Consider the following 26,310-nt stretch of genomic DNA (forward strand, 5'->3'; position numbering starts at 1 on the left):
TGCGATTGTGTCTGTAAGTGTGTGTGTGTGTGGGTGTGTGCGTGTGTGCGTGTGTGTGTGTGTGTGTGTGTGTGAAAGGCCATTTGAACTAACTGTGAGTGCGTGTGCAGGTTTAAATGAATTCCTCATTGTCAGTTACTGTGCTGAGTGAAGCTCCGCCTTTTAAAAAACGAAAGTAAAAAGTCCGATCAGATGAGCTGAGTACCGTCTGCTGCAACAGTCTCATTCCTGGTCACCAAAGCTTGAACTGCTGCTGCTGCAAGTGAGTAGGCTTTGCATTGAATGGTGTAATTAATGCACAATTAATTGCAGTAATGGATGTAAATACAAGTCTATAAACTCATAATTAAGAAACTGTGTAACTGAAATGATGGGGATGTTTGAAAGCAGGATTTTGAACCAGTATGTTTTTCTGTTAGGCTAAACCTCCTCATCCCTGAGTTATTAGCATATTTTCATGCCTCATTTAAAATCCTCATGTACAAGAATATTCCACTCAGATGTCGAAATAATTGCCTTGTTTTTGAATAATCTTGCAATTTTTCCTTCAGTGTTTGCCTACCTCTTCTCAAGTGTCTCAACTTTTGCAGCTGTCTGCAAATTCATACAGATTTGTTGTGTTCTTTGTCTCTGGCACCCTGGCTGTGAATTTAAACAGAGTCTACTTCACACATTTCTCACCTCCAGGTCTAATTTAAGAGATCAGCTCAACAGCGCAGCTATGAGCAAACCCTGAACTTAAGGTTAAAGCTTGTTGCTTCAGCTCTAAATTTGTGTAATTAACTAGAAGAAACTGAAATATTGTAATATATCACAATATATATATATATATATATATATATATATATATATATATATATATATATATATATATATATATATATATATTACAATATGGGCAAACATATTATACGTGGACAACAAATTTAAATTTAAATACTCCTAAAGTCTAATTTGTTTTAAAACTTTTACAAGTGAACATTGTGTTGCTTCAATGATTTCTGTGAAGTGACTTTTCTCTGGGACAGATTTTTTTTCCCACTACAATGAAGAGGAAAGCCACAATTTTTTTTTTTTTGTCCCATTTGAAAGTGAAAGTGTTCTGTTATCAACATCCGCCCTTCGTCATGATTGATGAGTAACGAAGATTTATTGTGTTTTATTGTCAGGCTTATGACTTCAAATTCTGCAAGATAAAGATAAAATCAAACAATAAGTTTCAGCTCAACCGTTGAACTTTTAACTCTGAGGCTTTACTGTCCTAGATCTCTTCCTCTCATAAGATTGTTTTGCATCTTTGTCAGCAAAAACTAGAGATGGGTTGGATATTTGTTATGCCAGTGTTTTAATATTTTTAATATTCAATACAAATTTTTGCAAAGAAAATCAGGTCTTGTAGTGGAATGTATTATTATGCAGCCTGTGATCACGTTGACCTACTTTCAGCTGCAAATTTAAGATGTGATGCTTTTTTAAATGTACAGAAAGCAAAAAAAAAAAAAAACAACTTCAACATATATGCAACACATGTCATATTTACTTTAATGTCACATTTTCTGACAAAACAGTAACTTGGTGCACAGATTCCATTTTATAGCCATTAAAATCAGAAGAGTAAAATGGACAATACATGAAATTTATGTAGGGGAAAGTGACAGATTTAAAGAAAAGAGAGGTTTTGATTGATGTTTGAAAGACTCAATAAGTTCTGAGACTGTGAGTGATAATAACAGCAACAAGAAGCTAAAGAATTGAATCACTTTAAGAAAAAGAATATTTTTACCTTGAACAAATCCATAACTTCAAGGGAAACTGCAAGTTGTTTGTAATATTTAGTGAAATCATAACAATCTATTAAGTAAAATACTCAAAAAGCACTCTATTCCAGATAAAAATGTAAGAAAAATGTTAAATATAACATACAATACAGTATAAAGTTTCTTTAAAAAAATGCAACTTGATGCATGAATTCTATTTTAAAGCCATTCAAAGCAGAAGAATAAAATGGATATGTGAAGTTAATGTAGGGGAAAGTTGAAAAAAGAATCTTTGATTTATATTTGAAAAAAGGAGACAAATTCTGAACAAGTTCATAGACGCTGAGTGATAATAACAGCAGCAAGAAGCTCAATTATGCAAAAGAACATTTTACCTTAAAGTGATTGAGAGTTGAACAAATGTTCAAGGGAAAAGTTTATTGTAATATTTAGTGAAATCATAGAAATTTATGAAGTGAAATGCTCATAACAAGGCACTCTTTTGTAGATGAAAATGTAAAAATGTTAAGTATAACATAAAATACAGCATAAATTTCAAACAAAATTGCAACTTGATGCACAAATTCCATTTTAAAGCCATTCAAAGTAGAAGAATAAAACATTTAATACATGAAGTAAGCAAATCATTATGAAAGAACAAAACTAGAATGTCCTTGATCCAGTTACAATTGAAAAAGTTCAAATCAAAGAAAAAACTGAATTGAAAACCAAGAAAAATTTATTCAGCATTAAGGATAATATACCCACAATTCTGTTATTGCAGTCTAAAAACATTATTGGTGGAAAAGACCAGCATTAACCAGGATGTTATTACACATCAAGAGTGGTAGTAGATCAGTGTTATATCTAGTTGATCGATCTGGAAAAGTTGTAAATAACATATCACTGCAGTTTTAAGATCATGTTTAATGGACTATGGTTGTTTGCCTTTACAGATCCGATCTGCGCACACGTTCATAAACCTCGATTGAAATCTGAGCAACATGGAAAGAGGACCGAGCAGCAGATGATTGACCGGGGAGGAGGCAGTGATGGAGGATCTGAGCGGAGGAAGTGGTGCAACAGACGATCAGGACGAGGATTCTCTTTTGTAGGATGGTCAGAGACAATCTTAGTAGAACAGCAGTACAGAGCCAGAAGCCAAATCACGCCGCCGAGAACCAAAGTCAAGCCCCGGAGGAGCCGACGGAGCCCGAGGCAGCGCTGAGCCCAGAGAGAGTTCAGCCGGAGAGCCATGAGCCCACAGAGAGGCAGCTGGATCTACTGCTCTGGAGCAAACTCAAGGAGGAAGGAAACGAATCCTGGAAGCAGGTCAGTAAATAATAATAATAATACATTTTATTTTTTAAGTGCCTTTTTGAAACCGAAGATCACTTTACAAGGAAAACAAATGCAACAGAACATATAAAAACTATACTAGTTTTCTAGTCTTGAACAGGTGAGTTTTGAGTCTGGATTTGAAGAGAGGCAGAGTCAATATTCTGGATTGTTAGTGGGAGTGAGTTCCAGAGTTTGGGAGCAGAGCGGCTGAAAGCCCTGCTCCCCATGGTGCTGAGGTGAGCAGAGGGCACTATGAGGTGGATGGAGGAAGAGGATCTGAGAGAGCAGGTGGAGGAGGTGATGTGAAGGAGATCAGACAGGTAGGGAGGGGCGAGGTTGTGGATGGCCTTAAATGTATACAGGAGGACTTTGAGTTCATTTCTGGATTTGACATGGAGCCAGTGGAGCTGCTGTAGGGTGGGGGTGAGCGGCTGAGTTCTGGAGAGATTTCTGAGGGAGACCGAAGAGGAGAGAGTTAGAGTAGTTGATGTGGGAAGTGGCAAGGCTCTGGACAAGGATGTAGTGTGAGGGAGGGTCAATTGATGTTGCAGAGATGGAAATATACAGACCGAGTGATGTTATTGATATGAGATTGGAAGGAAAGCGAGGAATCGAGGATGACACCCAGACTGTTAACCTGAGGGGAGGGAGAAACTGAGGAGTTGTCAATAGAGACGGAAAAACTGTCAATTTTGGATAATGTAGATTTTGTGCCAATGAAAATAATCTCTTTTGTCATTGTTTATCTTGAAGAGGTTTTAGGTGAACCGGTATTTTATTTCAAATAGGCAGTTGGTGAGGGAGAAGGGAGGGAGTGGGGAGTTGGGTTTACTGGATAGGTAGACCTGGGTGTCATCCATGTAACAGTGAAAATGAAAGTTGTATTTATGGAAGATATTGCCAAGGGGAAGAAGGCAAGTGATGAAAAGAAAGGGCCCCAGGACAGAGCCCTGGGGCACACCTGAAGAGACAAGGGAAGGCTGCGAACAGAAGGACTTGAGTTGGACGAGCTGAGTGTGGCCTGAGAGATATGAATGAAACCAATCAAGTGGGGTGCTAGTGATACTAATGCAGGACAAACTATTGAGGAGGATGGAGTTAGAAATTGTTTGGAAGGCCGCACTCAGATCAAGGAGAATGAGAATGGTGAGTAATCTAGAATCAGCTGCAAGGATAATAACAATAATAATAATAATAATAATAAGAAGAAGAAGAAGAAGAAGAAGAATATTTGTAAAAATGCAACTGTAATATGTGAAACATAGTATAAAACTTGATTACTGTTGCAAACATAAAGCCTGATTTGCATGCTGAAAAGAATAAAAATTTTCTGCATTAAATCCTCCAGAAAGAACAAAACTGACACAAAACCTCTGTGGTTGGTGCAGTTTCATCGTTTTGGAAAGTCAACTGTAAAAGAAAAAAAATCCTGGTTGATCAATGGACTTTGAGCCTGAACTCACAGGCTTTAATCTGCCAAAACTGACCATTATTACTGTTAGCATGATAGCGTTTGGAACGGTTCAGTACGGCATTCACAGTGGCTTTATAGCCATTAAAAACCAGAAGAATAAAATAGATATGTGAAATGAAGGTAGGGGAATGTGAAAAGTTTAAAGAAAAAAATTAGATAAACAGATAATGCTGTTATTGCACATTTCTTACAGAGGTTCCATGTACTTTACTGTCTTGTTGGTGACTAAATTCCAGCATCTTTGTAGGTGAAAAGTAAATAAAAATACTTGTTGAAAAGTGACACAGACGTTCCTTTTAGGCTACACACAAACCTTCTTTAATATGTACCATGAGAGGTCAATCCCAGGCAAAAAAAAAAAAGAGTCTGCAATTCACTTAAAGTATTCACATTATAAGCTCTTTAAGTGTAGTGAAACCAGCTGGGTTTCCTCCAGATAACAGCCGCGACTTTACATGTTCAACGTCCTTCAGGTTGTGTCATCTGCACGTGTCGACTGAATATTTCAAATATCTTCCCTGCTGTAGCCAGTCCCTGGAGCTGACAGTTTGCCCTCACACCTCCGTCCATTCAGCAGCGAAGCAGAGTACAAACTAGTGAAATGCACCTTTCAGCAGCTCCAGCATAGCGGTTACTACTGGGGACCAATGAGCATGGAGGAGGCTCATGACATACTCACAAGTGCACCTCTGGGAACCTTCCTCATCAGGTACTCCGACGCTTTATTTTGAACGTTTTAATGTTGTTTTAATTGTGTGACTGTGCCTGTGGTTAGTCGCCTCAACAGCTAAAAGATCTTTCTGTGCTGAGCTTACATGTTCTCACCTGAGTTCTGTACTATGAAGTGACATTAGTGTGTTTGCAGGTATGTTGAGCTTAAAGTCTGAGTTTTCGAAGGTGGCTCTCTTTTTACATGCTAGATCTTCATGGGAACTTATGCTGTGGAGCTGGATCTCCATGGTAACTAGTGCTGTGTAGCTAGATCTCCATGGTAGCTGATGCTGTGGAGCTAACCGGCTCCAGGTTTTGTTCAAAGTTTCAGATTTAAATCGGCTGTAAGAATTGTCTCCTTTTAAACAAATTGTTTCCTGATGATTGTTTGAGCGATACAGATTCTCTGCTGAGGGAAAATGTTTTAGCTGCAAACATGTTGATCTGTATGTAACTAAAACTACTGAATGAAGCCGTGTAGTTACAGTATCACACACTTTATACATCATGTTGCCATGGGAATGTATTCAGTTAGTGATGCATAAATCACATAAAGATGTTTTTATGTTTGGTCTGTTTACTCTGCTGGTACTGCAGCTGATAGAAAACTGATTAGTTTATCGGTATTTATTACAGAGAATATTCAATCAGTAACATTAGTTTCACTTGACTTGGCCACAAATTAAAGTGATTTCCTTCATTATGGGACAGTGTCAGACCGAAATGTACTTCAATACAATATCACGTTTGAGTACATTACGTTTAAAGTTTAGTAGTTGTATTGTCCAGCTGTCATTTAGAAATATTCAGCTGCATTGATTGATAAAATAAATACATTTTACAGTTTTCTACCAGCATTCCTGCCCTGCATCATTTCCAGTAGCAGCTTTTTACAGTCACATATTTTTATATTCCTCATTGTTTTCCATTAAAACAACCTGTTGACTGAAGCAGCTGCAAAAAATTGGTTCATTTTGTGCAGACGAGTCACGTGAAGTGTTAAACTCCTCCTTCAATGTGAACAGAGTTTGAAGCAGAGAGTCTGAGTTGACAAAGAAAGGTGATAAACACCTTCATGATACCTGTCCAGGTGAACCTGCCTTTGTCCTAAAAGTATTTCAAGGCGTCGATGCTCTTGGAGAAATATTGGTCGTTGGTCCACTCCTGGGAAGGTTCACCATTGTTCCATGTTTCTCCATTTGTGGATAATCATCATCCTCAATCATTCCTACTCCTGCATGTCCAGTAAAAGCATCGAATGAGCACAAAGTGACCGATCTGTTGCCGTGTTGTTGCAGAGACAGCGGCCAGCCGGATGTTTTCTTCACTCTGAGCTACCAAAGCGATGACGGCCCGACAAGCGTTCGCATCCAGCTGAACAAGCTGCTCTTCAGTCTGTACGGCAGCCACAGGACTTTTGTGACACTCTTCGCTTTGCTCACGTTTTACACCAGCTCGTCCTGCAAACTGACGGCGCCATATCGCAAGCAGCGTCCGGAGCGGCTGAAGCAGATGTGCAGGAGGGCTTTTATCCACACGTATGGAGCAGAAGCGACGAGCACCTTATCTGGACTCAGCAAAGAAGTTAAAGCCTACGTCCACGCATACCCTCACTGCATATAGACTCTCCTGTGGTCCAAGTGCCTTTTGCTGCATCATGATGTTGTTTAGAGAAAAAAGTTTTGAATTTTTGTGTTGTTTTTTTTTCCATGAGCAACACATTTTTTTGCTATTTTGACTCACATATGTGCAGCTTCGGAGGCTGTTGTACGTTATCCAAATGTTTTACAGAGTACTTGCAGCACACGATGTCATTATTTAATTAGCAGCGATGTGTGCTGTCAGAAATCATAATTATTGTTTGTTCTTTTACATATTTAAGACACGTTTTTAACAGATCCTGTGTAAACATATCAGTGAGTAAACACCCACTGCTGTTTAAAAGCTCCTTTACTTGATATTTGGCCGCTGTATGGCAAAAGCACATCAAATGAAGTCAATATTTTGTCAGCATGTAAGGTTGTGACTGAAAATGTAATTTGCATTGGACTTCCATTCACATATCCTAACATTCTCTCCTCTTTCACTGTTTTTCATGGAAGCCAGGAGCGGTCAAGGTTGCAGATGTGTTTTTAATCCTGCTGGCTAATTGTTTCCTCATCTCAGGTCAGAACAGTCATTTTGTGAGAATAATGGGTGAATTATTTCATTATCTTTGGAAAGAAGTAGGTTGTTTTCGTCAGGATACAGGGGTAAATGGCTCATTTTCATGAGAACGCAAGAGATTCTTGACATCATCAATAGAGATTGCGGTTTCCATACTTTGCAATCCAGCTGTGTTCAGTCAACAGCTGGATCATTGAAATACAAAACTTTATGAATTTGCAGATCTGGTCCACCCACTGCATGAAGGAGCCTCTTTTGAATGAAAGTATCACAAGAATCATATAACAAAACAACTGCGTAGCTGTAAATCTATAGTAATTAAATGAGGTGACAAAGCTCCACCAGGCAACACAGTTGATGATTATTGAATGTAGGTTTGTGTCTAACCACTATTATGTGTCTTGACCTGGTTCAGTTTTGCCACTATCGAATATCGCTGTATTTACATTTGCTCATTAACGCTTCACTTTTCCACAAAGGTACTCTTCAGATTTCAGACAGCTGTACAAGAATGGGATGCTTTCAACAAAACTGTTTATGTCTTGACTGCAAAATAAAACGTGAAGGTTTTATAGAATCAGGGGACTTCATAGATCTGCACATACTAGAAGAAGCAACATATGGAAGTTTGAGTGATTTTAAGCCATGAAGAGATTATTTTCACATGAAAATCAAAATATGAGAGAAGTTTTGGAGGTTTAATCAATAACCAACAAAATCTTTAGATAAATAATCACATTTATTCACAAAAAAGAACAAAAAATAACCACAATGGAAAACAAGAAAAGCACTCAGAGTGCAGTTCTTTGCCAAGGCTGGTCAACTGTATCGTTTCCAACGGCTGAAATCTTGAAAAAAAAAATGTGGCAGAAATCACAGCAACAATGTTTACAATGTTTCAGCAGAGCTGTTGTAGGTGAGCTGGTGTGCTGGAGCTGCAGTGAGCGAAGAGGTACGTTAATTCTAGACGAAGCAACATGTGGCCTTACACAACATGAAGGGATTATTTTAACTTAAAAAAAAGGACTTCTGAATATGTGATGTTCATAGGCTTTAATCGGTGACCTCAGAGGGACTTTCAATCATTCTGCCAGCAGGCAATGGAAAGTTCCAACATGCGCAGTGGCCACCCTACGTTTGTTTTATCAGGAGTTCCGTCATCTGTTCCACTTGGTGTCCTAAATGTGACTGTCGGTGGCCCCTTTAGTCTAAATTAGAGCTGCACAAGGGACACACACACACACACACACACACACACACACACACCAATTATCTCTGTGTCATTAACCTTAAACATGTTGATGTTAAACGTCTGACACACTTCCGGGCGAAAAGCAGGTAATTTTATCAGTGGAGAACTTTCATAACAACAAGTGTTTTATTTATGTATTTATTTAACATGGAATCATTGAAGAACGAAACATGAGGACACGTTTATATAGATTTCAAATAATAATAGTAATAATGAAATGATTAGAACTGAAAGAACACTAATTTCAGTTTAACGTATTCTGCGTCATTATTTCAGTTTATTTATCTACATCTGGTGTCCCGTGCGCTCGCGCGAGCCCGGACTCCCGCTGTCCCGCGCGCTGTGAGTGCACCCCTCTCTCGCACGCGGCCGCACAGCATCATCATCACCATCAATGTCAAACGACCTCTCGTGACTCCCACGCGCGCGCCCTAACGACAACAACTGGAGAGGCGCGTGCACGTGCAGCTCTGGTTTAATGCCATATGTGACTCTCTCTCTCGCTCTCTGTGCGTGTGTGTGCACGCGCGCACTTGATCTGGCGCGAGCTGGTCCAGCGCGGCGGCGGTCACACGTTCAACATCATCAGCGCGCTGCAGATTGGAGGGCTCGTGAGATTTTCGGTGGCGCGGGCTTGACCCACCGTGCAGGAGGGCGCTCGAGCTCCACGCACGGCACGCACGCACGCACGCAGACCCGGTGAAGTCGTCACGCGGATAGAATCTGTGGAATCTGTCGCGAGTGTTCTGACAGAGCGCGAGGTCCACGGTCGGTTGGTCGGTCGGTGCTCGGTGCGGGACGGACGGTACAGCGTGGAGGCGGAGGCAGAGAGGGACCTGCGCTGGACCCCCCTGGCCGAATCGGAGCATCCCAGTCCCGGGCAGCGGCATCCATTCCTCCGAGCCGCAGCTCCAGCGGGAGGCCGGGAGCGGCGGCAGGATGTAGCGGCGGATTAACGGAGGAGAGAGGGGCGCTCAGAGGAAGAGAGCGGGACCGAGCGGGACGGAGGTGACATGGGGAAGGACCAGGAGCTGCTCCAGGCCGTCAAGACCGAGGACTTACTGACAGCTCAGCGGCTTCTACAGAGACCACGGCCAGGGAAAGCCAGTCAGTATCATCCGTCCATCCTCCTGTCCATCACGCGCGCGCGCGCGCGCGCGCACACACACACACACGCACACACACGCACCACCCGTCATTACCAGGTCAGGCTAAATCTGATGTGATGCCATTTAGCCTAAATGGTGCACTGTGCTTGTGTGTGTGTGTGTGTGTGTGTGTGTGTGTGTGTGTGTGCACTCCTCTGCATGCATGTGTGTGATTTTTTCCGTGTTTGTGCAGTGACGTTGAGTGTGATAGTGATGACGTTGCACATGTGTGAGAACACTCATCAGGATGTAATTAGAAATCAGGAATGATGGTTGTCATCCACATTTCTCTCAATTGACCATTTGTGTGTGTCTGCATGGATGCACAAAATGTGAGTGTGCACCAGAGATGATGTGGTCCAGGTATTACTAGTGTGTGTGTGTGTGTGTGTGTGTGTGTGTGTGTGTGTGTGTGTGTGTGTGTGTGTATGTGTGTGTGTGCATGTGGAAGGGAAGAAGTGCACGAAGGTCCTACTCTGCTCTCGGGACAGGGGGGATTATTGGTGTGTGAAGACGCCAGATGTTAGTGGTAATAATGTGATGACTCTAAGTGTAGCCTACACGTGCAGACATCTGCATTCACACATGTGTGTGTGCTCGAATGTACACACTCGTGCCTAACATGGAGTCAGCTGGGACTTGAGGTGATAATTAGATTTCAATTACAGCCTTGAAGCCGCTCTCCTCCTTTCCTATTTCACCATGAGGCCCCTTTCGATTCCTCTCCTCTGGATTCATCTTCTTCTCTGCTGTCGCATACTTTTCTGGATTCCTGCTCTGTCCGGGCCTCTCTGCTCTCCTTTTGTTTTCTTGTTTCCTGTTTTCTCCTATTTTATCTCCTGTCACGCTGTTTCTACCCTTCTCTCCTGGCTTTTCCACTGTATTTTCCCTTCTTTCCTTTTTTACATCTTCATCCATTCTCTGCTCTCCTTTTTTCCTCACCCTGCCTCCATCCTTCTCCTCTCCTTCCACATCTCCTATTTTCTTCTCTCCTCTCATTGTCTACATGTTTGTCCCTGAACATTCCAGCAGTGCTGTGGAAAAGAAAAATGCTTCTCCTCAAATGCCAGAACAGATCAACTCTGAGTCCTCAGTCCACTGCACACTGACAAAGAAGAGAAAAAAAAAGCGGGGAGGGTGAGGAGGGTTTAGCTTGGACGGAAGGGGTGAGGAGCTGAGATATGATGGATGCATGGAGGTGAAGAGGCAGGTTGGATGGAGGTTAAAGGGTGTGTGTGTGTGTGTGTGTGTGTCGGTGTGAATCCAGGTTTATGTTTGAATAATTAAACAGGAAGCCAGGTTTCTCTGCTGGAAGATTGTTGCTTTCGCAGAGTGCACGCACACACACACGAACACACACACACGATTACAGGCGAGCATGCACGGAAACGCACTCGACACATCGGGTGTTAGTCATGTGCTCGACTGTGTTTGTATTATTAATAGTATGCTAATGAAGTGCGGGGCAGCAGTGTGTGCAGGTTAGAGAGCGAGTTGCTGTGGTTGTTGTTTGCTCTGTGAAAATGTCACAAATTGATGTGGGAGATTAGAGATATTGAAGAGGGAACAGCACCGGTGTTGAGGGTAAATCAGTAAAAAGTTTGTTTTAAACGCTGCAATACCCCACAGTTCTGAAATATTTTGCACGTTCCTGCACATTGCAAGTATTTGTTAGTTTTTTAAAACCTTGGATTTGCAACACTTTTTTTGACTTTCTTCATCTGATCTGCTTTTTCAATCTTTTATATTTTTTTTCAAATTGTTCTTCTAATAAGTCAATTCTTATTCCTCATATGTAAAAATTTGCTTGGAAATATGGCAGATTTTGATTCTTAATTCAGTTACAGTAACAGTTAATGATTTTTTTCATTTTGAGGCAGTAAACTTAGACTTAGATGACAGGAGATAAATAAACAACGTGATGCATTAGTTTTTAAGAAGTAATTTGTCATGCATTATTGCCATGGATGACCACTTAACTACTCAGCCCGTTTTGATCAGTTTTGGGCAGCTGAACCCCTTGTTTTTCAAGTTAAATAAAGCAAAAGTTTACTCTCTCCCTCTTTTAAAGCATTAAAAAGATTTCTATTCCATACACACACACACACACACACACACACACACACACACACGTGTGTATATATATATATATATATATATATATATATATATATATATATATATATATATATATATATACACACACATACATACATACATATATATATATATATATATATATATATATATATATATATATATGAAGGTGTGTCCAAACTCTTGACTGGTAGTGTATATGTGGCTGGAGGTAGCAGTGGCTTAGCTTAGCTTAGCATAAGGAATAGAAACAAAAAAAAAAAAAACAGCTAGCCTGGGATGTTGCAATACCAGAAATTTGGCAGTCGGTATCAATGCCATTGAAATTCCACAATTCTTGTTTAATAAATAAAATAACGTTTCATGCACAGAAGTTAGCCTACAAAGCTGACATTAGCCTTTGTGAGCGTTGTGTGTTGAGAATGGCTACAACTAGAGCCTGACTGATACTAGGTTACTGGGGCCGATGGCAGCATAAGGTTTATGGAGTAAAAGATTCTGACATAGATAAATCAGCTGATATTCTTTCTACAAACAATATAAATACAAATATTAGAGTCATTTTGAAAAGGGGGAAGGAGTGGGATCATTTTTGATTAATGTTCAGTCATGTATTTTACAAGCTAGTAGGTATGTTCTCTGCTACATGTGCTGCAGGCAGGGCTGATGTTTTGTAAACAAATGAGATGGTTACTGATGGACACTTTACAAAATTACCTCAAGCATCTTTTTCTGCATCACATTTTCAGAAAAAAACGTTTTCAAATTGGTACATATCAGACAGCGTATTGGCCGAAGCTGACACACATACTTTGCGTACTGGCTTTTAAGTGTCCATAACTTCACCCTGATCATCAATCAAACTGCAATGTCCCCATGCATGACCCATGTTATAGCAGACCTGTTGCTGCACTTGTTGATAATATTTTTCAGATACTATTGTCCTGTATTTCCAGCACCTCCAGCATCTATCGCACAGAACCACAGAAAATGATGCATCCATCACCTTTTCAGAAACGTGGCCTTGGCATTGTCCCAAAGAATTGGTTCTTGAGACCCTTGTCTGGATACTGATAGTCTTGTAATGTTTACTATCTCTGAGTTTGAGCCTTCTCAATATCAGAATTTAGGTTGATTAAACATCTATCTGACCAATTGAAATTACAGCTGTGACCTAAATTTAACTGGATTCAAAACTATCAAGATCCATCCATCCAATTATCCATTCATCCATCTGTCCATCCAATGATCACTCCATCCATCCATCCATCCATCCATCCATCAGCTATAGTATCGTACTGTGTATTGGGTTTTGGGGTGTATAGACAGACAACCATTCACTTTCACATTCAAACATGCAGGTAGTTTGGAATCACCACTTTACCTAAACTGTGTCTTTAGGCTTCAGGAGGAACACTGAGCACCCAGAGACACTCCACAGTAAAGATAATGAGCTTAAATTACCGATATTGCATTGAGGAACATTAAAGTGGAGAATGTGACCCCTGAAACTGATGTGCAGCCATCTACTAGAGAGAAGAACTTTTTTTTTTCTGTTGGACTCACACACCTGACAGAAGTCAAGTTTTATTTTCGCCTGTCATCAAGTTACTCACAGAATTACCGTTATAGCAAAAGCTGATGGGACCTACTGCCGGCGATGTTTGTCATTTTTCCAGTGAAAGTGGTAACCAGTGCTGGCTCAAAATCAGGGGCTGTTAGCTTGAATACTTTGTACACTCATCTTCGACAATGAGAAAAAGAGAATATTTTATCTTTGCCAGCAGAACACACTCAATCACTGGTGAAATCAAATAATTTTTCACATTCACAGACTATAATTGTGCCTCTCAGGATAGCAGTGCTTTTGTAACTGTAGCAGGCTGAGATGGACTAAACACAGCAGAGCACAGTAAAGACAGGATTACATTTTTATATTGCAGATACTAATCCATTAAAATAGGACTGGATCTCCCCTAATACCAATCCCAACTTAGAACGTCTGTAGTAGAAACTTAAATTTGCTGGTTCATGATGGGCTTGAATAGTTTTTGGCCTTGAACGATAACTTCTTAGGATCTTTGGTTGTGTCCAAATTTCTCCCAATCACCATAAAGTAGCAGACTGTAATTATTCCATTTAATAATAACAGTAATAAAAGCAGCTCTGCCTGAAAGGATTTTTCTCCTTGAAGTGTCAACAGGACCTCATGTTCCTCCGTGGCAAACCCGTAGTCACCCAAATTGAATCCGTAAAATGAATAATCAACTTTAAACAGCTTCGACTTGCTTTGTTAATGTCAAGAATGTGTTCCTTCATGTACATATTTTTATATTATTGATAACTAACTCAAGGGATAGGCCTTAAGTAGAATGCTGGTGTTATTCTGTTCTCCCTATTGTCAGCAAATCCTGTGACAAGACCTGAACCAATATACTTTAGGATGTCTTTCACTGCTTTCTGACTTTGAGCTTGTCTGTGGCTCTCTGTTTGAAACCATTTGTTTGCAGTGAAGACATATGAAAACTGTATTTATAGCTTCATATCCTAAAAGAGCTTGACACTGTAGTTTTCACCAAACACAACTCAGATAAGAGGAGCACCTGTTGAGGACTGGATGTATTGGCAGGTTAATGCACATTTGGTGATCTAGTCAGTATTTTCAGGAACCAGAAATGTGTTTATGGGATCAACTCCAAATAAATTTTAGAGGTCATTTTTTTCTATCATTGGCATGACAAAAATTGGCTCGTGGCACAGAGGAATACAATACAAGATATCAGGCTTTGGACATACAGACAGCAATTGTTTCTAGGATCAAATCATTGTTAGTTGTCATTATGATTTGGGACAGTGTGAAAAATAAGAAATATCACTGCAACTATCCATTAAATTTGTAATCCTGGTGTGATCACTGGACTCCAAAATTGATTCTTTGGAGTCTGAATCACTTCAGATTTAAGATATTGAGTCTCACTTTAAAACAGAAGATATTAAAAACCAGTGGCTGCTCACACAAAGTAAGACATACTCCTTAAACCTTTTGGTAATGGTTTTCTTATCTTTGGCTCAGTTGAAATAAAGCTCTTTATCTTAGAGATATGAGAACACCCTTATCATAATTGTGTCTTTTTTATGTTCTGGCAATCCACTGAAATGGCTGCTATCAGTGATCAAGGAACACTGACCATTTTTTTGGCACAGCCTACAGAAGTCTGTAATGGTAAGAAAGTATAAAGGTCTCGTGTTCCCATTTCATCAAGGTATCACCTGTAGTGCTGTAATAGAGCAGCAGTTAACCGGCAAGAGTGGGAATATTTCTTTTCATTAGCTTTTCTGACTCGAGGACTTAGAGAAGGTGTTGATCTCTTAACCCTCACCTTTAGAAAATGTTCCAGAAAAAGTAACAGCTTGAAATGTGATTGTGATGGATGACTGAGCAGAAACACCTATTATAGGTCTTGCCATAGAATCTCAATTTGATTGAAGACTTTGCCTCGGCCACACCAGAATCTTAACTTAGTTATTTCTGAGCCACTCAGAAGTGGACTTGTTGGTGTTTTTTGGCTCTTTGTCTTGCTGCATAAACCATTTGTGTTGAGCTTTAGGTCTTGAACTGATGGTGGATTTTCTCCAGGAGGATTTTCTGATAGAGAGCAGAATTCATGGCTCCATCAGTGATGACAAGTCATCCAGGTCCTCCAACCATCACACTACCACCACCATGTTTCACTGCTGGCATCATGTTCTTCTTGTTGAATGCAGTATTAGCTTTACACCAGATGTAACGGACCCATGTCTTCCAAAAAGTTCTAACTTTGATTCATCAGTCCACAGGATTTTATCCCAAATTTTCTGGGGCTAATCCAGATATTTTTTGTGAATACCAGATGAACCTTTATGTTCTTTATGGTCAGTAGTAGTTTGATTCTTGCATCTCTCCCATGGATCCATTTTCTCTGTCTTCCTTATTGTGAATCATGTAGACGGACCTTAACTGAGGCCAGTGAGGTCTGCAGATCTTTAGATGTTCGTCTGGGTTCTTCTGTGACCTCCTGGATTAGATGTTGATGCTCTTGGCAAAATGTTGCTCGTTGGTCCACTCCAGGGAAGGTTCACCACTGTTCCATGTTTCTCCATTTGTGGATAATGTCTCTCACTGTGGTTCTCTGGAGTCCCAGAGCCTCAGCAATGGCTTTGTAAACCTCCAGACTGATGGATGTCAATGAAATGTGTTTGTGACTGATGACTGAGCAGCAACAGCTATAATACATAGGCACAATATGTAGTTTGGGTTGTTTTCTGTTAGAAAGAAAAAAAATCTGTAGCGTGCATTTGTCAAATTGTGCTCTGGGAGTCTAGTCAGCATTTCTGACTATCGTACAGGTAGCCAAAATGATTGATTGACTGATGGATGGAATAATTTGCAGAATAATCGACAGTGAAGTCCTATAAATTTGAACTGAACGCATCTTTAACTGTGTTTTCTTTCTAATCGCTACATAAATAGAAATGTTCTGTAGATGACGAGTGTATAAGCATGTTGTCATTTTTGAGTTTTTTGTTGCATATTCAGTTTCTAAAGTCTATCATAGGAAATAAACCTGTCACCATGTTTTTCTCTGACTAAATATTTTGATTGTTTGGCGTGCAGAAAGGTAGAGAGAGATGTAGCTGTTAGGAATTGTAGTTTAACACTGTGAAGCCAAAATGAGCCACTGCTTCCATTATGTACAGAAAAGTGCAGACTCGTCTTTGGCACCTGAAGTGGCACTTTTTTCATTTTCTGATTTAAGATGTGAGTATTTGCACTGAGTTTGATGGGCAATTAATCTTCAGAAGCTGGTAGCTCCACTTTATAAGTTGGCAAACGAGATGTTTTAACTGTCAACAGCTTGTTCTGTTCACAGAATATGTATAAACTAAAAATCATTGCATCAAAACGGACCCAGTTATAGTCAATATAGCACTAACAAAGCAGGATTAAAATAACAGTACGCACTGATGAACTAACACTTAAGACTAGTAGGGCACTTGTACACAGACCTCCATCAATTACTCATCTCTCAAAAGAAAGTGATCCAGATATGCTTTCAGATTTCTTCCTTTGGAATCACTGACTTCACCTCAGTAATTCTTTTGTTAACTTGCTGAAAAACAAACAAACAAACAAACAAACAAACTCCACCTTGGCTCCATCCTTGGTAGAGGAAAAAGCATCTGTTATGAAAAGCAATTTTTTATACTGATGTGGGTTATTCACTCAAACTAAAATAAAGTATTGAAGGGAGCTGTTCTAATCCACTGTTTACATGTCATTAGTCATTAATTATCTAGATAAAATGGGTGTTGTTAATCCAGTTTTGCATCGGGGTTGTATTGACCTAAGCTGCCTGTTACAGTCTGATTACCAACTGACAGCCATTTTTAGTGCGCAGCTAAAAGCTTTATACCATCAACAGAAGTGGAAAGGTATGTCCAAAAGCCTGTATGTGTTACCATATTAACATTAGGAACTGCAGTTCTTTGACTGCAGGAATTTTGGTGCACTTTTCTCTGTAGAATAATTTTAATTCAGTCACATTAGATGGTTTTCCAGCATGAACTGTCCTTTTAAGGTCTTGTCACAGAATCTCAGTTGGATTCAAGTCCAGACTTTGGCTCGGCCACTCCAGAACCTTCATTTAGTTCTTTTTGAGCCAATCAGAGATGGACTTGTTTCTGTGCCTTGGGCCATTGTCTTACTGCATAAACTATTTGTGTTGAGCTTTAGGTCATGAACTGATGGTGGATTTTCTCCAGGAGGATTTTCTGATAGAGAGCAGAATTCATGGCTCCATCAGTGATGACAAGTCATCCAGGTCCTCCAACCATCACACTACCACCACCATGTTTCACTGCTGGTATCATGTTCTTCTTGTGGAACGCAGTATTAGATTTTAACCATGATATTTTCCTATAAATTTGGTGCCTAAACTTTACCAAGCTTCTAACATTTCAAAGTGTTGACCAGCGCGTGACAAATACCTCAACCTAACCCCGTAGTTTTGGTGACTAATTTTATTTCGAAAGAAAATGCAAACAAGAGAAAATGAAAAAAACAACCTCACACTGATGGTGACAGTAACCCTGGTCTTCTGGGTTAAAGTCCAGTCTCTGATTTGTGCCTCCATCCCCTTCTTCTAACTCCTAATGTGGATTTTGTGGCTCTTTCAATCTGTCTGCCATTCCTATGATGGCTCAGGTCACAAACTACGTTTCTTTTAAAACTAAATTAAGTTCTCCTCAAAACCTAATTGAGAATGGAGCTTAGTTCTATAGGAATGTAATTTTGTGGCGACAGGATGGCAGATAGTCTCATGCATCTTATATTGGAAGGACAAAGGGCAAATTCTGCCTTCAGAGTAGTCAAAGATGGAACCCTTTGTACTTTTACATGCATGTTACAGAGGTAATTTTTTATCTTACATAAATGTATAGGACTGTTCGCATTACAGTGTCCGGAAGCTTCTTGTTGACAGCACAAACCCTATATATTTCCATATTTATGACACTTTATATGAAACATTAAATGCGCTGAAATTTAAAAAAAAAAAAAAAAAGTATTAGCTTTACACCAGATGTAATGGACCCATGTCTTCCAAAAAGTGCCAGCTTCGACTCATCAGTCCACAGGATGTTTTCCCAAAAGTCTTGGAGCTCATCCAGATATTTTTTGTAAATACCAGATGAACCTTTATGGTCGTTTTGGTAATTAAATCCACGAGGGATTAGATGCCGATACTCTTGGAGAAATGTTGGCCATCGATCCACTCCTGGGAAGGTTCACCACTGTTCCATGTTTCTCCATCTGTGGATAATGTCTCTCACTGTGGTTCTCTGGAGTCCCAGAGCCTCAGCAACGGCTTTGTAACCCTCCAGACTGATGAATGTCATTGACTTTGTTTGTCATCTGTTCTTGAATCTCTTTAGAACAGGGGTAGCCAACACGGTGCCCGCGGGCGCCTGGTTGCCCGCAGAGACCAAGTGAGTTGCCCCCAACACGTTCTAAAAATAACACTAGTCACTATGAAATTCCTTATAAAAAATTATAGTTGATGTTCTTTTTTAATCGAAAATACTTACATCAATGCAGATTTTAAATGACAATATTTATTATAATTTTTTTAAAAAAACAAAAACGTCTTCGGTGTAAATGAACTTTGACCTTGTCCGAGTCAGAGTTCACTGCGCATGTCAAACCACCACGTCACGCTGCTGAAGCGTTCGGACGCAGACGCTGTGGGAAGCTAGATTGTGTTTTTTTTACCCCCAAAACATGACAGAGAAGTGAAAGAGAAAACACTATTTTCACGATGACTGGGAGGAAGAGTTCTTTTTCACGACAGTGAAAGATAAATGTATGTGTCCTATTTGCGGGGCGACTATTGCGACGGCAAAGCGGCACAATGTGGAGAGACGCCACTTTAGCCGCTACAAAGCTACCATGCTAACTAGCCACCTGGTAGCGCACATAGACTGTATGCGGACTACGGACAGGAAAAGCCTGGGACTTAAAGGCAGCTTTGGCATCTGCTACGTGGCGAAAAGTTTCTTCGTGGAGCGACGGACGGGGGCTCCTTCCATGACGGGTCGCCATGCAGGCTTCATTGTACGATGCAGAGGTGATCCAGACTTCCCAACATTCCTACATTACCACTGCATCATTCACCAGCAGGACATATGTATGTACAAAAGTGGCCGGATTTGATCATGTGATGACTCGTGTCGTGAAGATCATAAATGGCTCCAAAGCCAAACAACCAGGACATTGAATGTGCTGCTGGAGGAGCTGTCAGCTGAACATGGCGACCTGTTACTACACAGAAACTCTGTGGATCAGCAGGGGACCAGTTTTGCAGCGTTTTTTGTCACTGCTGGCCGAAATCAAAGAGTTGATGCAATCTAAAGGGGAAAACACCTTGCTGCTTCAGGACACTGAGTGGATTCTTGCCCTTGCATTTTTAACGGACATCACTGGGAAACTGAACCATCTGAACTGTGAGCTGCAAGGTAAAGGTAAGACATGATAAGCTCTGTAATGCTAGGCTTCCCACTAACACACATTTACAGACAAAGAAAGAGGTAACATATGTTGTCATTCAAAACACCGTGCCATTACACAAAAATGTGAAAAATAATTTGTTGAAAATGTAATGATTTGTTGTTATGATCTGTTAAAAATGTTGCAATGCTGGTGAAAAATGCTGGTGATTAGTACTAATGTGATAGGATTCATTTCAAAATGTGAAAGAGTTGATTTTTTTTCTTACATAACTGGTAATTTGTGCAAACATGGGACAGAGTTAATGAATTGTTCAAAAATGTTACAAAGGTAGTGGTTTGCACAAATGAAGCATGATTTGATGACAGTTAATGATTTCCTAAAAATGTTAGAAGTGACAATTTGCACAGAAATGTAACTGGTGTGATTTTGAACAAAATGCTGCTAATATGCTGTTTCATACAAAACTGCCAAGAAAGATATTTGCCAAAGTTTCAGAGATGGGATACCTCTGACTTTTAAATATTGGAACAGATTTCCATATAAGTGTGTGTGTGTGTGTGTGTGTGTGTGTGTGTGTGTGTGTGTGTGTGTGCGCGTGTGCGTGTGTGTGTGTGTGTGTGTTTCATACCGTCATTGTTTTGGAAATCGTTGTTAATAATTATTGTAAGGAATAATTAACATAAATGTGATCAGAAAGTCTTTTTACATGTTATTTTCATTATTATTATTTAAAGATGATGGCACAAGTTTGCTATTGAGGAAGTTTGTATCAAACAAGGTGCCCTTCGTACTACTCAGTACCCTTGAAGTTGCTCTCGGGTTCAAAAAGGTTGGTGACTCCTGCTTTAGAACGTGGCATCACATGCTGTTTTTGATACCCTTTAGCTACTTCACAATGTCAGACAGGTTCTATTTAGTGATGTTTAGATTCAACAAGCCTGGCAGTAATCATATGTGAGTGTGGATGGTGAAACTGAACCCAACGACAAATGAATTTGGTCAACTAACAATCTAGGTAGCTAAGGAAGCAATTACTTTTTCACATAGTGCAAGATGGGCTGGACAGTGTTTTTGCTTCAGTATATGAAATAAACATTTTCTTGGGTTATCTTTATCTTATATTAAAATTTGTTTTATTTAAGTTTAATTAGTTTGTCTGAAAGATTTACGTGTGACGCAAAGATGCAAAAATAGAAGATTTCTGTAGGGGGCAAATACTTCTTCACAGCACTGTACTTGGCTGGTTGTTCCAGCAGCTTGGAGAACTTTCCACAGTTCTTGTGTGGATTCAGTCTAAGCATCTTCTTTCTCTGCATGTAATCTCAGAATGACTCTGTGATGTTGAGATCTGTGGGGTGACACCATCTGTTGTAGGATGCCTTGTTGTTCTTGTTGCAGGAGATAAATCTGTATCACTCTGGCTGCGTGCTGGGTCATTGTCATGCTACAAGAATGAATTTAGAATCAATTAGATGTGTCTTTAATATATATTGACTAAGGGATAATTGACTAAATGTCTAAAATGTGTCAAACTCCTGTACAGTGCTTCTCTGTGGCAATCATTTTTGAAATGGTGATGAAATTTTAATACCTTTGCTGAGCTGTTAGCATATTGTCACCTGGAGTCGGGTCACTTTAACACACTTTGTGTGCGGTTGTGTGAATACAGGAGAAAAGACACATGGGTGCTGGCATTTGTTTTAGGTTATGTGTTACATCGAAACTCTAAATGCGTGATGACAGGTGAAGTCAGATGCGATGGAAACAGGACTTCAGAACATCTCTGGTAATGAGGACCCCTGAGAAACCCTCCACTTCACCTCTCCTGAGGTTTGGGAATTCTGTTTCAGTTACATTTGGGGCTTCTTCTTCTCCACTCGAAAGCTGCAGGTTTGTTCCATTAAGATCGAGGGCTTTTCAAATTAAAACCAATGAATGCTGGGATTTCGCGTCAAATAAATTCTACAGAACTACAGTGCGAAGGAGCTCAATAATATCATAGCAATCCCCGGCGAGGGATTGACAGCCTACGAGAATGGCATGTCCAGGGTTACCGTGGTAACCGAGGCTCAGTTTGCAGGGTTGTGCCTAAAATTACCATAAAAAATATGAACCCCGGTCCAAGGACACCATCAGAGAGGCATTATGGTAATGCTCTCAAACAAGCAGTTCATGTCGGGGAAGGAAAAAAACATTGCTGCAAAATCTAATATGACGAATTCAAGTAACTGATGCAATTAGGTGGAAGGTTACGAATGAAATAAGTGAGCTTCAAGTGTCTGACAAGTAAAGAATGGCTGAATTGTTTGAGCTTCTTAGCTGCATCTCAGATTTTGATTAAACATTCCATCCTCTTGTGGCGAAAGAGGGATAATCAATTCAGAAAAAAGTTGGTGGAATAACTGTGGGTGTTTCCCTGTCATAAGACTCTGAGTGGGGTTTCATCTGACGGTGACACAGATATCTGTACTCATTGATTCATCAACTGTGGGGTGGGGGGGAGGGATGGCTCTTGTTTTTAATCCAAGATAGATCCGGGTGGGGAGGAACCTACATGTGCACACGAACAAGCACACACACATGCATGCAGTAAACCGATGTCAGCTGCAGAGTGTAAACAGAAACAGCAGAACTCCCAATCAGCACGCGCTCTTTAGCAAATTACAGGGAAAATTAGAGTGTGAGAGCAGGATGAAGGGATGAAATGCAGATAGAGCTGCAGAGAGAGGGAGAAGCTTTTCCCCAGATTACAGAACAGCTACAGATTACGGCCTGTGGATTATCAGGGTCTGACCAGACCACAAAAAAAAAGTAGTGGAGGCAGAGAGACAAGCAAGCAGCTTTTTATGCGTCCTTTTCTGAGTGTTTGTTGGATTTTCCTTTTCTGCTGCCGGGTGTTTTCAGATGCTTCCGTTCGAGATCAATGTCATCTCTCACACATGTGCATTCACAAAATCAATCCCATAATCACAAGTACAGACGTGCATATACACACAAACGCAGTAGAAATACATACAAACACACACAAAGTCACTCATATGTGACAGAGATAAAATATCTTTTAATTTAGTTTATCTTTTGATGTGATGTTTTTATGACCATTTTTATAACCACAATTTAAGTAAAAATAACACAAAATTGTCAGATTTCCGACTTTTGTCTATTTGCTGTGATTGTAAAGTGAAACTCTTTCGGTTTTGGCTGCTGATTGGACAAAAGAGATGTGAGGATGTGAACTCATTTTTAAACTTAAGCAAACCAGTACATTAATTATTTGATTGAGAAAACAAGAAAAGCACTCAGAGAGGGCAGTACTCTGCCAAGGTTGCTTAGTCGCTGTATCATTTACGATGGATGAAATCTTGAAAAAATTTGTGGCAGAAATCAGGACACCGCAGTGTGTCCATTTAATAGACGTACGCACAAACAAAATGACCTTGCGCTGAGCACATGCGTGTTTTAAGCATGTGTATGTTGTGTACGGATACTGAATCATGTGACCTAAATATGCAGCGGGCAGCAGGAATTGATGGGACTCAGAAACACCCCCACAATTTAATCAATTGTTCCTTGTATAAGTTCCAATAAGTCTGCATTGGTGGATTTGTAGTAGAATCACAATCATGTGATGTGTGATCATGTGTTCACTTGTTGTCATAGTTACAGTGACACCATGCTGCTATCTTGAAATGATACAGAAATCTTGAACAAATACAGTATGTGGATTCAGACTATAAGTCACATCACTGCCAAAATCTAATCACTTGGTCCTTGTGTCATTTCTGAGCTTCCCTGAAAATTTTAGCCAAACCTGTTAGTCTGTTTTTGACAAACAGACAAACGTACGCCGATCGTCACATAACTCCACCGTTCCTTGGCAGAATAATAAATAAATTCATTAAAAGTGTTACAACACTGATAAGTCTAATTTTTCTGAGGTAAATACAGATTATTTGCGAAGTAAAGCTGAAATATTTGCTGAAATGTTGAGACTCATTTTCAAATATGAAACTGAATGTGAGGTTTGCTTGAACTGTAATGGTTCTGGCTAGAAACAAATATCCAGTTCTGTATTGTAATGATGACAATGATTGAGCTATACAAGTAAAAATGATAGAAATAATACTTTATTCATCTCTTTGGGAAGGACCGTTTAGGAAGTTCAGCACATTAGATTAAACAGTTCAAAAACATCACACAACAACAACAAAAAACAGACAGACAAACAAGTCAGTGCAAAATTGGCATGAAAAATATCCATAAAACAGTACTCCAAATTTAAATCCGATTGCAGTCTTAAATTCTAAAAATGTTCACACTTGGGCCTGCTATCACTCAAATAAAAGAGCTCAGACTTGCAGGAATAGTTCTTTGTCTTGGCCGATAAGCTCATCCGCCTTCATTCCAAGAGTTGGATGGAAAGATCAAGACCTCTCTCATGTTTGTCTAAATGTTGAGCAAGAGCCAGGAGGCGAGGAAGCTAAGCATCGGCAGAACTTCAAAACATGTTATTTACTCAATCTGTACGAAAACAAAGTGTGAAAGAGACAAGTTGTGGTTTTACAGGAATCCTTTACAGTTTGTCAGCCTGCTGGCTCCAGCTTGCCACTTGAGTATCTTATTATCTGTAATTTTGCATGCTAGCAGGCCTTAAATTTGAATGTATTTATCACAAAATATTCCTCTTGAGTGACTTTTCTTTGTCTTTATTGGCTTGTCACTTCTTTTTTTGTTGTGGTGAAGAAACTGAGGATTAGAGAAGTTGTAGAAGTGCAGCTTCAGCATTGAGTGAATGAAATATTACAATTTGTACACAACAGAAGACAGAAAACAGAATACAGAAAACATGGGACTGAAATGAAATCTTTTCCGCTTTCAGAGCTTCTCGGAGCAGCAAAGCGAGTGAATGTCAACATCCAGGATGCAGATGGGTGAGAGACTCTTCGACTTTCTTTATCCTTCCTACCTTCACTTTTTCTTTCTTATTAGCCCATTCCTTCGTTTTTGGAACCTCAAAAAACCTTTATTACCTAAAATTGTTGGTAGAAACACAGTTGAATTCTTGAATAAACATTACATTAGACCTGCAAGATATTTAAAGGCATAAGAATAAAAGAAAATGATGAGATTTCTACTGTATTTATCTTGTTTTGTTGTTGTTTTCCAGGTGAAATGCTGAATATAGAAACAATATAGAAAAGTTTGTAGGCACTCTGAGGGAGAAAAGTTGTCATAAAATTTGTTTGGTTCATTGGTTTGGTAGCAGTCAATTTACATGACTATATACAAGTTCATTATACAACTTCAACCCTTGTTTTGTCTAAGAGTCCCAAAAGAATGTTTTGGTCACTGTTTTTTTTTTCATCCAAAAGAACACTTTGCCTCATAGACTAATTAAACACTCAGCTCCCGAATTCATACAAATTAAAGAGGCTCTAAAAATGTTTTAAACTGTCAATGAGAAAGATTTGTTTTGAGTTTATGTCTGTTTACGGGTAGAACTTGGAGATTTTGCCTCATTTTAAGGGGTTACAAGTAAAAAAAATGTGATGTAAGAGGTTTGTCTTTGAACCAGAAAAGTCAGATTTGAGCAAAACATTGAACTTCAACAAACACCAGAGGCTTTAGTCTGTAGCCGATTCAAGCTTTGTTCATCTAATTAACAGCAGTAAGCAAAAAAAAGGGGGGGAATAAACTCTCTTTTATTAGTTACAATGCACATTAATTCCCGCTCAGGTCTCTTGGAAACGTATAGCCGGCCGAAGAGCTCAAATCTAAAGACTCTAATTATCACCTTAAAGCGACGCCAACATTTTCTTAGCTCTTAATTTGCTCAGAAATGTTCCCTCTTATCAACTCCGAATGTTCAACTATGGATTTTGGTCTATATTTAGCCCCTGCGATTGGTCGGGCTTTTTGTGTGCACATGCTTGGTTTACGACTGCGTTCCATTTGGCTCCATCAGATAGCGAAGATCTTTTTATTATGTTGATTGGAGTCAGATAATTGGACTCAGCTCCTTGTGTAATGACTGATGAGTCGCTGATTTGACTCCAGGGCCCGACTCTTGTGTTCGCCAGGGATCCATTAGACACACACACACACACACACACACACACACACACACACACACACACACCTCCACACACACACACACACACACACACACACACACACACACACACACACACACACATACACACACACACACACACACCTACACACACACACACACACACACACACACACACACACACACCTACACACACACACACACACACACACACACACACACACACACACACACACACACACAC

General features: G+C 39.9%; 2 protein-coding genes across 5 annotated transcripts in view; both read left to right on the forward strand.

Annotated features, from left to right (window-relative positions):
• Positions 1–19: 19 nt before the first annotated feature.
• LOC111569157 (suppressor of cytokine signaling 1-like) lies at positions 20–8,026 on the forward strand. The gene is made up of 4 exons (XM_023271140.3): positions 20–262; positions 2,714–3,089; positions 5,100–5,281; positions 6,582–8,026. Exons 2-4 carry the CDS (start codon positions 2,874–2,876, stop codon positions 6,904–6,906), a joined length of 723 nt encoding a protein of 240 aa, XP_023126908.1. The 5' UTR covers positions 20–262; positions 2,714–2,873; the 3' UTR covers positions 6,907–8,026.
• A 1,070-nt stretch (positions 8,027–9,096) lies between these two features.
• The window catches only part of LOC111569158 (caskin-1-like), a 60,850-nt gene continuing 43,636 nt past the window's right edge, over positions 9,097–26,310 (forward strand). For 2 of the 4 annotated variants that reach the window (XM_035948603.2, XM_035948604.2), the window contains exons 1-2: positions 9,097–9,808; positions 24,873–24,924. In XM_035948603.2, coding sequence (XP_035804496.2) covers positions 9,715–9,808; positions 24,873–24,924 — 146 coding nt within the window. In that variant the 5' untranslated portion in view covers positions 9,097–9,714. The remainder of the gene's footprint in view (positions 9,809–24,872; positions 24,925–26,310) is intronic. The other 2 variants (XM_035948602.2, XM_023271143.3) reach the window with 2 other exon arrangements.

This window comes from Amphiprion ocellaris, chromosome 4 (assembly GCF_022539595.1).
Source record: "Amphiprion ocellaris isolate individual 3 ecotype Okinawa chromosome 4, ASM2253959v1, whole genome shotgun sequence".
NCBI classification, from domain to species: Eukaryota; Metazoa; Chordata; class Actinopteri; family Pomacentridae; genus Amphiprion; species Amphiprion ocellaris.